At 37.4% G+C, this 15795-nt stretch overlaps 1 protein-coding gene across 1 annotated transcript; it reads left to right on the top strand.

Annotated features, from left to right (window-relative positions):
* The first annotated feature begins 3521 nt into the window (after positions 1-3521).
* LOC306999717 (ras-related C3 botulinum toxin substrate 1-like) lies at positions 3522-5633 on the top strand. Its single transcript, XM_079614617.1, has one exon. It carries the CDS (start codon positions 3725-3727, stop codon positions 4262-4264), a length of 540 nt encoding a protein of 179 aa, XP_079470743.1. The 5' UTR covers positions 3522-3724; the 3' UTR covers positions 4265-5633.
* The last annotated feature ends 10162 nt before the right edge of the window (positions 5634-15795 follow it).

The raw sequence follows: 15795 nt of genomic DNA, 5'->3' as shown, positions 1-15795 counted from the left end.
ATAATAAAGTTTCCCCTTTTCCCCTTCTTCCTTCCTTCCTTCCTTCCTTCCTTCCTTCCTTCCTTCCTTCCTTCCTTCCTTCCTTCCTTCCTTCCTTCCTTCCTTCCTTCCTTCCTTCCTTCCTTCCTTCCTTCCTTCCCCTCTTTCTTTCTTTCTTTTAAACCCTATTATATATATCTATATATATCCATACATAGGCCCATATATATATATATATATATATATATATATATATATATATATATATACACATATATATACATATACATACACACATACATACATACACACATATACATACATACACACACACGTACACTATACATACATACATACATACACATACTATATACTGTGATCTAATCTTGTAGATTTAAGAAACTTAAAGAGAGCTTTACAGCACTCCCTTGTTACCTCACTCATTCCTAAAATCCCTTCTAAATTCCATTCCCGTCCTAATTCGCAAATCTTGTCACGTAAAATGTTCCTCTCCAAATCATATTTACTACACTTCATGATGTCATGCTCGACATTTTCAGGAACATTACAAACCTCACATTTATCAGACACACATTTTGGGCTACCACCCCTGCCGCTACAGGATCTGCCCACATGCGCGCACCCGTTTGACTCGAGGAGGGGAAGAGGCACGGAAGCTAGGAACAATCACAAATATGGCAGAGAAAGAGCAGTCAAAACTCCCAGTACCTGCATATACAGTCAGCGAAGGCAAACAAGGCAAAAACAAGTCCTTGAGCCGACGATGCGGTACTTGTCTCCGGAGTGTACAGAGTCAACAGTGCTTTCATCGTGGAAGCTCTTACATGCAAAACACCGTATATGTTATGAATCTTACACGAAATCCACCTTCATCACAGTGTAACTGATGGTAATGGGAAAACGTGTATCAATGCAACCTGTTTTTAGCTTTGCCTTATGTTAGGCTACTAGCTCGTTACCGAATCAAACTCAATGTATTTTAAACTTTACCAGTATCGATATGCTAGCTTGATAGTGAGTACTAACAGTAACAGCCATGTTAGTTGTTTATATTCATAATGATAAAGTTGGGTATTTTATTACATGTGATTCTGACATGATCACGACATGCACTGCGCTCTCTCCGGTCGCCATCGCGCGTTCGTGTGTTTTGGGGGCGTGGCTTTAGAAGGAGCCCAGAAGGGAGGGGGTGGAGCCCAGAAGGGAGGGAGTGGAATAAGTAGCTGTGTTTATTGCAGCCCTGAGAGGACTACAGACACTCGATTTTTATACTCTCTTTTTCAGAGTACTTACATTTTAATTATGTATTGGTATATAAAGACAGTTTAAACAAATTTGGGAAAAAAGTTTTTTAGAAAAATCCTGCCTACCCTGCCTTTAAGCGGCACCCCCCTTTTTTTAAATAGACATGAAATGCACATTCCGAACTTAAATGTTTGTAATTCAAGAATTCTTTGGAATATAGATGTAGTCTTGTTTTAAAGAAGACATTTGGCAGATTTTTGTAGAAGTGAAATAAATTAAGGAAGTTAAACAGAAAAAAAGTTATAGAAGTTTGAGTTTATGAAAATGTACAATGTTAAAAAAATTATTATTCATATTTTATATAAAATATATATTTTCAAAACCTGGAGGACTCTAAAAATGCAAACAAATCTAAGCCAAAAATCTGAACAAGTTGTGTTTCAAATTTTAGGTTGATATCTCAAAAAATACGCTTTCCTTTGAAAGGTGTTAATAAAAGACTAAGAAAAGAGGAGGTATAGAATATCAATGTAAAATACTGAGAGGCTGTTTTTTTTTTTTTTTTTTTTTTTGCGCTGTTTGTTTTCTTTCTCCTTTTTGTTTAGTATTTTTGTTACATGTATATGTACGTGTGTATAGTAAAAATATAAAAAAACGCTGCCCATATAGATGATGTTGGCTTACAGGTTTTTTTAATTCGCTTTGGTACTATTATCGCAAGTATGTGGTAAAACCTCACAACTGTTAATACAAAACTCAAAGCAGATCATCAAAAAGTCAGTTTTTTTTTTCAAACATGTAATTACATGTTCAATTGACTAAGTTCAACGAAATTACACATTCACTTTTTCACCACACCTAATCAGTGTGTCATCAAAGAAATACCTTTCATATGAAGTAATTGTCTTTCACAATGCAATGCTCACAAAAACCCCGTAGTGGTGGCTGACCGTGTGCTGACCGACCAGCAAGAGTGGGCAGTGGTGCAAATGGGGAGGGCCAGGAACGATATACGGCTGTCAGAAATAAAGTAGGAAATTGAGGAGAACAATGACACCTTTGCCAATGTGACATCCGTCAGCCTACCAACAGTACCTTTTAAAGAGGCACCAGGTATCAATGAAACACATTTCCCTGGTGCCTTTTGAGAGAAACAATGACCGGGTGAAACAACTAAGGGCTGAGTATGTTCAGGTACAGCACTATATATTACAACACTGTAAAAAGAACTAACCACAATATATATTTTGCTGGGTTATGGTGCTTGACGCTGATGTGACCATCACAAGTAAATTTTTGTTGATGAAGCATTTTGAGTTTTGAAAATGTACACCTTACTTGTGAAAATAGTACCAAAGCGAATAACAAAAACTGTATTAATTATGACATGGTGTGAACACAGCATAAGCTCATTGTTTTGGTTCAGGAGGAACTGTAAAAGACGTTTGTTTGTGGTGCACAGTGACTGACGTCTGTCTACACGTGCTGATGATATGTGATGCGCGGAGGTATGAGACTATTGATGATTACGTCTTTATCATAAGTAGCCAACATCATCTTATCACATTTTCTCTGGCTTTTCTTTTCATGACAAACACAGTTACAGAAGCCAGAGAAAAGTAACATTAAAGTATCAAGAGTCAAACAGCACAACTAATGCAAACACTGATAACTAAAATGGTGATATAAAACCAAAAAATTTTTCAATAAAACATCAACATATAAACCTCTAAACCCAAAAAACTATTTAAAGACGCAAAAATGTCACAGTATAGATGATTTAATGTTTGTAAATATGTCAGTTGTGTAATAAGTTCTTCAAAGGGATATTTTGCAGCTAAAACAATACGAAACACTTACGGTATTGATGATAAAGACTCAATACCGTAATCATCAATAGTCTCATACCTCCACATATCGTCAGCACGTGTAGACAGACGTCAGCCATGAGCACCACAAACAAACGCCTTTTACAGTTCCTCCTGAACCAAAACAACAAGCTTATGCTGTGTTCATGCCATGTCATGCTTACTGCACCTTTGTTTACTTAAAGGTGCAGTAAGAACTTTCAGAGAAACACTGTGTATATTTGAAATCACCAAAACAAACACCTGCCTAAAGAACCACACCCCTATCTTGATCCCCAATATTCACGAACACTCTATGCACAGGCACCCCCCCCCCCCCTCCTCACGAGTGGACGCGCCCCTTACTGCTGATTGGCTGCAAGTGTGCTTTGGTGCTTGATCCACTTTCAACAGTGTTACTCAGAAAGCGCAACTGCACCTTTAACTGGAACAGCAACACATTATGTTGGAATGCAGTCGATCAGGCGGGTTAACTTCACATCGAAACTTCACATTTCTTTCGACTCTGTACTTCATTCTGTGAGGAATCGCGGTGTGTTGAATTGGGAAATCAGCTTTTTTTGATTCATTGACAGATAAAGCTAACAGGACAACATAATCCGTGAACACAGATGCAGTCCATAAAGTGTGTGATTGTCGGGGACGGGGCTGTGGGAAAAACATGCCTCCTGATCAGCTACACCACCGGTGCTTTTCCAGAGGTGCTCGTCCCCACTGTGTCTGGAAACTATTCTGCCAATGAGACGGTTGATGGGAATCCAGTGAGACTGGCACTGTGGGACACATCAGAATACGGCAGGCTTCGACTAATTTCCTATCCTCAGACGGATGTGGTTTTGATCTGCTTCTCTCTTGTGGATCCAGCCTCGTTTGAGAACGTCCGTGCATATATTCCAGAAGTCAGACATTTTTGCCCCAACACTCCTTACATTCTAGTCGGGACTAAACTTGATCTGAGAGACGACAAGGACACCATTGAAAAACTGACAGCGAAACAACTCAGTCCCATCACCTACTGCCAAGGTCTGGCCATGGCTACTGAGACAGGAGCTGTGAAGTACCTGGAGTGCTCAGCATTAACACAGCGAGGCCTTAAGGCGGTGTTTGATGAAGTCATTCATGCGGTTCTACACCGGACACCAGTAAAGTAAAGAGAGAGAAAGTGTTTAATCCTCTGAACTGACCGAACACACACTGTAATCTGAGCTCACCTGAAGAAGAAACTAAATAAATACTGTATGTACTGGTTTACAGGTTGAATATGTGCTTTAATGACAAACCCACTGGTTACATTGTGGTTTGATCAAATACACATTGGATACTTTTAATAAAGTATATATCGGTTTTGTCGAAATGCATGTTTGTTCAAATGTACTGGTGAGGATACACTGGTTTGCTGGAGAAGTTAAAGGGGTATAAAATTCTTTGAGAGATTGTATTGTGTGCAAAAAAATAACAAATGCACTTTGCATTTTGACTTTACTGAATCTCCAGCGTTGATACTTGTTCCTATACATTGATGGCATATGAGCTGCAATAAAACAAAGTGTTTCTGATATAGAAAGTGTCAAATGATTGTAGAAAATAATCTCTTTTTTTTTTTACAAATATTTTGTGTGATTTTAATTTTTTCAAATATTATAAGTGAATCTCAAGTAACATATTGAAGAAAAGTATAATAGGGGAACTTGCAATATATATTTTCCTAGCGTTAGTCACTCATTTGCAGGGTCCAATTCACCACACACACAAATTGGGTTTGGCACAGGGATGCACCCGGAGGAAACCCACATTAACACGGGAAGAACATGCAAACTCCACACTGAAAGGATTCCTGGCTCGAACCGGAAAACTTCTTGCTGTGTGTCGAGAGTTTCCCACTGACCAACCATGCCGAAAATGGGCTTAACTCATGCTGAACATTTTAACTCATATTTGCCACTAGATGGAGCCAGAGGGCCAGCACATATACATGGGGCCTTGCCAGTTTTTACATGCATTTTGATGTTCTTTTAATTAAAAAGTATAATCATCACTATTATGCTGATCTATATTTGGTTTAGTTGGCCAGTTGGCCCTTAATATTTCAACATTGGTTTTTCTCTGGCTGCTGTAACTGTGTTTGTTCCGGGACAGGCCACAAATCCTTGATCAGTCAGAAACCTTGGAGTTGTAATTGATGATCAATTGAACTTCACAGACCACATTGCTAGCACTGCCCGGTCTTGCAGATTTGCCTTGTTCAACATCAGGAGGATCAGGCCCTTCCTATCAGAGCATGCAGAGCAACTCCTTGTTCAGGCACTTGTCCTATCCAGACTAGTTTACAGTTAGTTGTAACGAGTGTTTTGTGTACTTCACTGTGTAACGTTACCGTCCATGATAACAAGGGAGAGAGAGAGAGTTTATGGATAAGACGTAATGCACACTTCTTATACTGTGTTTATTCTTACAGTGATTTTCTGTAGTAAAACTAACACTTCATCTTTTGAGTGATGTACAATAAACTTAACTGAACTCATCAGTATATTTTGGTCATCATTCAGACGGGTCTACTACAGCAGGCTTGTATTAATAGTGGAGCAGATGGCATGTAAGTTATAAACGTAATTAAAATAAACATACTTCGTTATCTCTATTCAGCATATATTCTCTAGCTCAGTGGGCATTATTTTCCGACACGAACACTGTTACTGTGAGTTTCTGTTTTGATATTATCATCTTTCTGTGAGATGAGATTGTCCTGGCTCTGAGTGCCAGCTGGTAAGGCTCCGCCCCCTGTGCGTGGAAACGCATCTCATTAACTTTTAAAGGAGACACTAAAACGGTATGTTTTTCTCAGTCCCCCAAAAATGACAATTTAAACATGCTGTAAAAAATTATCTGTGGGGTATTGTGAGCGAAAACTTCACATACACTCTCTGGGGACCTCATCTTGTGAAAAGGGGCACTGATGTTATATGAGCCACAAGTGTTTCTGAAAGAGCAAGTGTCAAATGATGTTAGAAAATAATATATATATTTTTATGGATTATTTATACATTTTAAGTGAACCTGAAGGAAGATATTGAAGAAAAGCATAATAGGAGCACTTTCAATATATATATTCCTAGCGTTATTCCCGCTGATTTGCAGTGTTCACTTCCCCACAAACACATTGGGTTTGGCACAGACTTTACGCCGGATGCCCTTCCTGATGCAACCCAGCACTCACCAATCCACAAAACCTGCATGTCTTTGGACTGTGGGGGAAACCGGAGCACCCGGAGGAAACCCACGTTAACACTGGGAGAACATGCAAACTCCACACAGACAGGATTCATGGCTCGACCTGACCTGACCCGAATATGGGCCCTTTCATTAGACATTAACTCATATTTGCCACTAGATGGAGCCAGAGGTTTCAATAACACATGGCCCTGCCAGCACACATGTTGAACCTGGACTATCTACATTGGACCCTGCCAATATTGACAGAGATTTAGATGATGTTGTTTTTTAGGTGTTCAAGCACGAAGTGCTGAAAACCTATTGTAATTGTACCGATTTTTAGGTGTTCAAGCACGAAGTGCTGAAAACCTATTGTAATTGTACCGATTTTTATTATTATTATTATTATTCTCCTGTAAAACGCATCGTGCAGCCCAAACCGTAAGTGCTAGAGACTTGAAACTTTGCCACAAGGTAGTACAAAAATCGAGGAGAGGTTATCAAATTATGAGCCCGATTGGCCCATAGGTGGCGCTATAGCGCAAAAAACTAAAAAATCACACTATTTTGCTTATATCTCAATAACCCTTTGTCCTAGACTCAAGTGTCTTATATCATTGGAATCCTTGGCTCAAGACGAAGAAAATATCGCGGAGGTTTTTCATTTCCGGTATGCAAATTTTTCCGCCATTTTAGATTTTGTTCAAAACCTACTTTTGCAAACTAGCCCTAGGTTTTTTTGCCCGATCGGAACCAAACCAGTGCAGAAATGTTCTCTGGAGTCTGAAGATCAATAATTATCGAAAAAAAGTTGAATTATCGATTCACGGTCGCTAGGGGGCGTAAAATTAAAGTTGTAGGCGGAGCCTATATTACTAAAATGCCTATAACTCAAGTAGTAAATGAGATAACTTCACCAAACTTGGTACACATGTGTACGAGGTCAATTTGAGGTCACGATAAAAAAACTGCGTCGATTGGCCACATGGTGGCGCTAAAACTCAGAAAAAACGTATAAACACCTGACCGTTTGTCCGATTGACTTGAAATTTGGTATGCAGTGCTTTGGCCCAAGGGGCCATCTATGTCTAGAAGGATATTGGCGTATCTCAAAAAACATGGCCGCCATTGACCAATGAATTTGAATCACCTATTAGACAAGGTTAACGGAGGCCAATCGGAACGAAACTCATCGGGCATGTTCAACTCGTGGCCAAAGAAGTCTGTAAGAGTTTTGAAAGAAATCGGCCACTAGTTGGCGCTAACGAGTTTTACGGCTCTGTAATCACGTGGTGTTGCACAAATCCCCAAAATATGCATACCATTTGATAGATCTCCTCATGCTGAACAACTTTGCCTCTAGAACTAATGCTGTCAATCGAATCGTTCATTAAATATACGCAATTACGTTAAAAACCTACTTTTGCGAACTAGTCCCTGGTTTTTCGTCCGATCAGAACCAGACCAGTCTAGAACAATTCTCTGGACTCTCTAGATCAATAATTATTGAAAAAAAGTGTAATTTTTGCATTTGGGTGGCTATAACAGGGTCATTTAGAAAATGGGTGTGGCAAAATCCACTCATAAGCCTATAAATCCTAAAAAAAAAACTCAGAACTTCACGAAAATTGGTGGGCATATGTGAAATAACATCATTAACAAGCATGCAAAATGATATGGAGATCGGACTATAGATGGCGCTATAACAGTTAGAAACAGTTAAAAACCATATGGTAAATTGCCTGTATTGGCTGTAAATGGTGTTTTCCATCTATGATCAAATAATGTTCATATCATAATGTTCAAAACCAGTGCAGAATAATTATCTGGACTCTCTAGATCAATGATTATCAGAAAAAGTTGAACTTCTGCATTTGGATGGCTATAATAGGGTCACTTCAATATGTAGCCTTGACCAAGTGTCCCCGAAAGCCTATATATTTTCAATGAATGCTCAGATCTTCTTAAAAACAGGTCAGAACATGTGAAATAACATGATTAAAAAAGCATGACAAATTTCAGATAGATCGGACAAAATTTGCCTCTTTAACAGTTAAAAAAGATGAAAATGATATGAATAACATGGTATATTAAGCCAATAAGTGGTATTATACTGCCCCCTGCTGTCATTTAATCATATTACTCCCTAATATTGTTATACAAGTCATATTTAGACTTTATAAAATAATTATTTTAACATTTACAATCACATTTTGTCAAAATTCATCTATTGGAGTATTACTATTGACAATTGTGTCACATAGAGAAATGGGAATCCTGAAATGCTTATTATACAGCATTAAAAGAGATTTTCACATTAACATATCCCAAATGTGTGTGTGTAAACATGCATCATGGAGTTAACATGAAAAAAATGTTTTGCTTTAATGCAGAATACTGGTGAAACCAAGCAGTTCAAAATGAAAGTGAGCCAATAAGTGGTCTTCTACTGCCCTCTGCTGGACATTCTACTTATTAATAGTCTTTTCACATGTGCTTTTGCATTCATTTAGACACTAAAAAATCCCTTATATAACAATTACTATTATAACACAATCATATTTTGTCAGAGTTTATCACTTCATTTGTTCTGATGCTTCACATAATTGCTAGCAACGTGCTAAATCATGGTAAATAACGCTATAAACATGGTAAATCACAGTAAATAAGGTAAATCATGCTAGATTCCTGATAAATCATTCTGGAATGTGGTATATCATGGTAAATCATCTTATAACATGGTAAATCAAGGTAAACTAAGATAAATCATGGTAAACTATGGTAAATCATGCTAGTATCATATTAAATCATACTAGAATGTGTTCAATTGTTGTAAACCATAATAGAACAGAGTAAATCATGCTGAATCATACTAGAACTTGGTATATCATGGTAAACTATAGTAAATCATACAAGAACATGGTAAATCATGAAAAATCACACTAAAATATGGTATATCATGCTAAATCATGCTAAAACATGGTCTATTCCATCTATGATGTCAGTGATTAAAAGCTTGCTAAATAAATCTTAATGTCTTAAATGCTTAAATGTGCTCAAAGGCCTTAACTGCTTGAACACCGACAAATGCTGCTTGCAGCTTTAATTAGGTGTTCAAGCACGAAGTGCTGAAAACCTATTGTAATTGTACTGATTTTTATTATTATTATTATTATTATTATTCTCCTGTAAAACGCATCGTGCAGCCCAAACCGTAAGTGCTAGAGACTTGAAACTTTGCCACAAGGTAGTACAAAAATCGAGGAGAGGTTATCAAAATATGAGCCCGATTGGCCCATAGGTGGCGCTATAGCAACCAATTGCACGAAACTGCTCATAACTCCTAGACCGCATGTCATAGACTCAAGTGTCTTATATCATTGGAAAGCTGACCACCTGACGTAAAAAATGTATATCTCCGATTTCATTTCCGCCATGATAGATTTTCCGCCATTTTGAATTTTGTCAAAAATCTACTTTTGCCAACTAGTCCCTGGTTTTTTGCCCGATCGGAACCAAATCAGTGCAGAAATGTTCTCTGGAGTCTGAAGATCAATAATGATCGAAAAAAAAAGGAAATTTCGATTCACGGTCGCTAGGAGGCGCAAAATGGACGTTGTGGGAGGAGCCTATTTGACTAAAATGCCTATAACTCGAGAAGTAAACGAGATAGCTTCACCAAACTTGGTACACATATGTAGGAGGTCAATTTGAGGTCACGATAAAAAAACCGCGTCGATTGGCCACATGGTGGCGCTATAACACAGAAAAAAACATATAAACACCTGACCGTTTGTCCGATTGACCTGAAATTTGGTATGCAGTGTCTTGGCCCAAGGCCCCATGTATGTGTAAAAGGATATTGGCGTATCTCAAAAAACATGGCCGCCATTGGCCAATGAAGTTGAATCACCTATTAGACAAGGTTAATGGAGGCCAATCAGAACGAAACTCAGTGGGCATGTTCAACTCATGGCCCTAGAGGTCTGTAAGAATTTTGAAAGAAATCGGCCACTAGTTGGCGCTAACGAGTTTTACGCCCTCTGTAATCACGTGGTGTTATAAATATCGTCACAATATGCATATCATTTGATAGATCTCCTCATGGTGAACATTTTTTCCTCAAGAACCACTGCTGTCAATCAAACCGTTTATTAAATATTCACGAATATGTTAAAAACCTACTTTTGCGAACTAGTCCCTGGTTTTTCGCCCAATCAGAACCAAACAAGTCTAGGACAATTCTCTGGACTCTCTAGATCAATAATTATTGAAAAAAAGTTGAATTTTTGCATTTGGGTGGCTGTAACAGGGTCATTTTAAAAAATGGGTGTGGCAAATTACACTCAAAAGCCTATAAATCCTAAACAAAAACTCAAAACTTCGCAGAAATTGGTAGGCATATGTGTCATAACATGCTGAAGAAGCACGCCGAGTTTCATGGAGATCGGACCATATGTGGCGCTATAACTGTTAAAAAGCTTTGAAAACCATGTATTCCCTATGGTGACTTGCCTGTATTGGCTGTAAATGGTATTTTCCATCTCTGTAATCACGTGGTGTTAAAAACATCCACATAATATGCATATATTTTGATAGATCTCCTCATACTGAACAACTTTGCCTCAAGAACCACTACTGTCAATAAAATTGTTCATTAAATATTTGCTATTATGTTAAAAAGCTACTTTTGCAAACTAGCCATATTGACATAAGTGGTTTTATACTGCCCCCTTCTGGTCACTTGGTCATACTACTCACTAATATTGTTCTATAATTCATATTTAGACTTTATAAAATCACTATTTTAACATTTACAATCACATTTTGACAAAATTCATCTATTGGAGTATTACTATTGACAATTGTATCACACTGAGAAATGGGAATTGTGGAAGTGAAAGTGAAACGGAGGCCGCCATTTAGGCCACGCCCCCCGCAGTACAAATTCACTCATAACTCGAAAACGGAAAGTCGTTGCGCGCTCAAATTTTGATGGTAAGGTCCTCTCCAGGCTCTTAATCGAAATCTATTGTCGCGGAGCTCAGGAACGCCCCCCCGCGAATGTCGAATTCGCGAGACCTCCTAATTTAAACGGCTGTAACTCCCGAACCAGACCACCCCGATCCTTGTGGAATAGCTTGTTGGAAAGGGCCCGTCCCCGCCTAGCTTCGATTCGATTTTCGTGCGATTTAGCCCGGGCATTCCCGAGATATAAGCCAAAAAAGGATTGCATTTGAACGGGAATAACTCCCGGCCCCAATCACCCACCAACACCAGGATGGTCTCATTACACAGGGCACCTCGAGCACTATCTAAGCTCCGATTTTCAGATTTTTTCGCCTTCTCGTTCCCGAAATATAAGTGAAAAACCAAATTTCCATTTATTCATTCACTTCAACTGTAAGATGGAGGCTGCAATAACACTGTTGTCCACTAGAGAGAGCAGCAGGATTATATTTGTAATCTTTTTATCAGCTTTCAGCATTGACTAACAAACAAATGCTTAAAGCTATATCTTTGTTATTTTGATGGACGTGTAATGTGTGTGTAAGCATGCATAATGGAGTTAACATGGAAAAACTGGTTTGGTTTAGTGCAAAACACTGGTAAAAATCAAGACTTGTAAAAGTACATGTTAAAAGACTATTAATAAGTAGAATGTCCAGCAGAGGGCAGTAGAAGACCACTTATTGGCTCACTTTCATTTTACATGTATATATTTAGACACTAAAAAATCCCTTACATAACGATTACTATTATAACACAATCATATTTTGTCAGAGTTTATCACTTCATTTGTTCTGATGCTTCACATTATTGCTAGCAACGTGGTAAATCGTGGTAAATAACGCTAGAAACATGGTAAATCACAGTAAATAGGGTAAATCATGCTAGAATGTGGTGTATCATGGTAAATCATCCTGTAACATGGTAAATCAAGGTAAACAAAGATAAATCATGGTAAACTATGGTAAATCATGCTAGAATCATATTAAATCATACTAGAATGTGTTCAATTGTTGTAAATCATACTGGAACATGGTAAATCATGGTGAATCATACTAGAACATAGTAAATCATTATGATTCATCCTAGAACATGGTAAATCATGGTAAACTTTGATAAATCATGGTAAACTATGGTAAATCATGCTAAATGTATGGTAAATTGTAAATCATGGTAAATGGACTTTTCTATCTATTATGTCAGTGGTTAAAAGCTTGCTAAATACAACTTAATGTCTTAAATGCTTTAATGTGCTCAAAGGCCTTAAAGGCTTGAACACCGATAAATGCTGCTTGCAGCTTTAATTATTATTATTATTCTCCTGTAAAACGCATCGTGCAGCCCAAACCGTAAGTCCTAGAGACTTGAAACTTTGCCAATAGGTAGTACAAAAATCGAGGAGAGGTTATCAAAATATGAGCCCGATTGGCCCATAGGTGGCGCTATAGCAGCAAATACGCGAAACTGGTCATATCTCCTAGACCGTATGTCCCAGCCTCAAGTGTCTTATATCATTGGAAAGCTGGACTCCTGAAGAACAAAACGTATATCTCCGATTTTATTTCCGGTAGGGAAAATTTTCCGCCATTTTGAATTTTGTCAAAAACCTACTTTTGCGAACTAGTCCCTGGTTTTTCACCCGATCGGAACCAAACCAGTGCAGAAATGTTCTCTGGATTCTGAAGATGAATAATGATCGAAAAAAAATGAATTTTTAAATCGGAGTCGCTAGGGGGCGCCAAATGAACGTTGTGGGAGGAGCCTATTTAACTAAAATGGCTATAACTCGAGAAGTAAAGGAGATTTCTTCACCAAACTTGGTACACATGTGTCGGACGTCAATCTGAGGTCACGGTAAAAAAAAACGCGTCGATTGGCCACATGGTGGCGCTATAAAACCGAAAAAACAGATAAACAGCTGGCCATTTGTCCGATTGACTTGAAAATTGGTATGCAGTGTTTTGGCCCAAGGCCCCATGTATGTGTAAAAGGATATTGTCGTATCTCAAAAAACATGGCCGCCATCGGCCAATTAAATTTAGCACAAGGTTATCGATGGCCAATCGGAACGAAACTCAGTGGGCATGTTCAACTCATGGCCCTAGAGGTCTGTAAGAATTTTGAAAGAAATCTGCCACTAGTTGGCGCTAATGAGTTTTACGCCCTCTGTACTCACGTGGTGTTACAAATATCGTCACAATATGCATATCATTTGATAGATCTCCTCATGCTGAACAACTTTGCCTCAAGAACCACTGCTGTCAATTAAACCGTTCATTAAATATTCACGAATATGTAAAAAACATACCTTTGCGAACTAGTCCCTGGTTTTTCGCCCGATCAGAACCAGACCAGTCTAGGACAATTCTCTGGACTGTCTAGATCAATAATTATCGAAAAAAAGTGTAATTTTTGCATTTGGGTGGCTATAAGAGGGTCATTTAGAAAATGGGTGTGGCAAAATCCACTCATAAGCCTATAAATCTTTAAAAAAAACTCAGAACTTCACGAAAATTGGTGGGCATATGTGAAATAACATCATTAACAAGCATGCAAAATTATATGGAGATCGGACTATAGATGGCGCTATAACAGTTAAAAACAGTTAAAAACCATATATTTCCTATGGTAAATTGTCTGTATTGGCTGTAAATTGTGTTTTCCATCTATGATCAAATAATGTTCATATCATAATGTTCAAAACCAGTGCAGAATAATTATCTGGACTCTCTAGATCAATGATTATCAGAAAAAGTTGATCTTCTGCATTTGGATGGCTATAATAGGGTCACTTCAATATATAGCCTTGACCAAGTGTCCCCGAAAGCCTATATCTCTTCAATGAATGCTCAGATCTTCTTAAAAACAGGTCAGAACATGTGAAATAACATGATAAAGAAGCATGACAAATTTCAGATAGATCGGACAAAATTTGCCTCTTTAACAGTTAAAAAAGATGAAAATGATATGAATAACATGGTATATTAAGCCAATAAGTGGTATTATACTGCCCCCTGCTGTCATTTAATCATATTACTCCCTAATATTGTTATATAAGTGACTTATATAAAATAATTATTTTAACATTTACAATCACATTTTGTCAAAAAAATTCATCTATTGGAGTATTACTATTGACAATTGTGTCACATAGAGAAATGGGAATCCTGAAATGCTTATTATACAGCATTAAAAGAGATTTTCAAAATAACATATCCCAAATGTGTGTGTGTAAACATGCATCATGGAGTTAACATGAAAAAAATGTTTTGCTTTAATGCAGAATACTGGTGAAACCAAGTAGTTCAAAATGAAAGTGAGCCAATAAGTGGTCTTCTACTGCCCTCTGCTGGACATTCTACTTAGTCTTTTCACATGTGCTTTTGCATTCATATATTTAGACCTTATATAACAATTACTATTATAACACAATCATATTTTGTCAGAGTTTATCACTTCATTTGTTCTGATGCTTCACATAATTGCTAGCAACGTGGTAAATCATGGTAAATAACGCTATAAACATGGTAAATCACAGTAAATAAGGTAAATCATGCTAGATTCCTGATAAATCATTCTGGAATGTGGTATATCATGGTAAATCATCTTATAACATGGTAAATCAAGGTAAACTAAGATAAATCATGGTAAACTATGGTAAATCATGCTAGAATCATATTAAATCATACTAGAATGTGTTCAATTGTTGTAAACCATAATAGAGCAGAGTAAATCATGCTGAATCATACTAGAACTTGGTATATCATGGTAAACTATAGTAAATCATGCTAGATTCATGGTAAATCATACTGGAACATGGTATGATTTACCATGATTTATTAAAAATCACACTAAAATGTGGTATATCATGGTAAATCATGCTAAAACGTAGTCTTTTCCATCTATGATGTCAGTGGTTAAATGCTTGCTAAATAAAACTTTGTCTTAAATGCTTAAAGGCCTTAAAAGCTTGAACACCGACAAATGCTGCTTGCAGCTTTAATTGAAAGTTATAATTGTCACCATTATGATGATCAGTGTTTACTTTAGTTGGGCAGTTGGACCTTAATATTTTAACATTGGGTTTTCTCGTTTGTTACGGGCCACAAATAGATGAGTTCATTTTCAGCATCATTACTCCAGATTTACCTGTTGGACAATAATTGAAAATAACCACAACAAGGTGCCAGGTTATCTTACACGTGACTTTCTCTGTAGAGGAATTTCTCATGCTTTCGTCTCAATTACAAACTGTGTTAAATCCTGAGCTAAAAAATATTTCAGCATTGGTTATGCAACAAGCTTTTAGAAGCGATTTGACAAAATACTAAAGTCTGCGAACACAATGCAACACATCTCATCAAAGAGCAAATGATCTGAGCTGCTATTCGTTTTTAAAGCTCCATACTATTGAATCATTTATGACTATTTTTTTTTAAAAATCATTTAGGTGACAAAGTTG

This window comes from Phoxinus phoxinus (genome assembly GCF_949152265.1).
Source record: "Phoxinus phoxinus genome assembly, chromosome: 6".
In the NCBI taxonomy this organism is placed as follows: Eukaryota; Metazoa; Chordata; class Actinopteri; order Cypriniformes; family Leuciscidae; genus Phoxinus; species Phoxinus phoxinus.
The sequence above is the reverse complement of the archived record's forward strand: the minus strand, read 5'-3'. Positions and strand labels throughout refer to the sequence as shown.

Coding starts and splice junctions, on each gene's coding strand:
- LOC306999717 (XM_079614617.1), top strand. CDS start 3,725: ATGCAGTCCATAAAGTGTGTGATTGTCGGGGACGGGGCTGTGGGAAAA.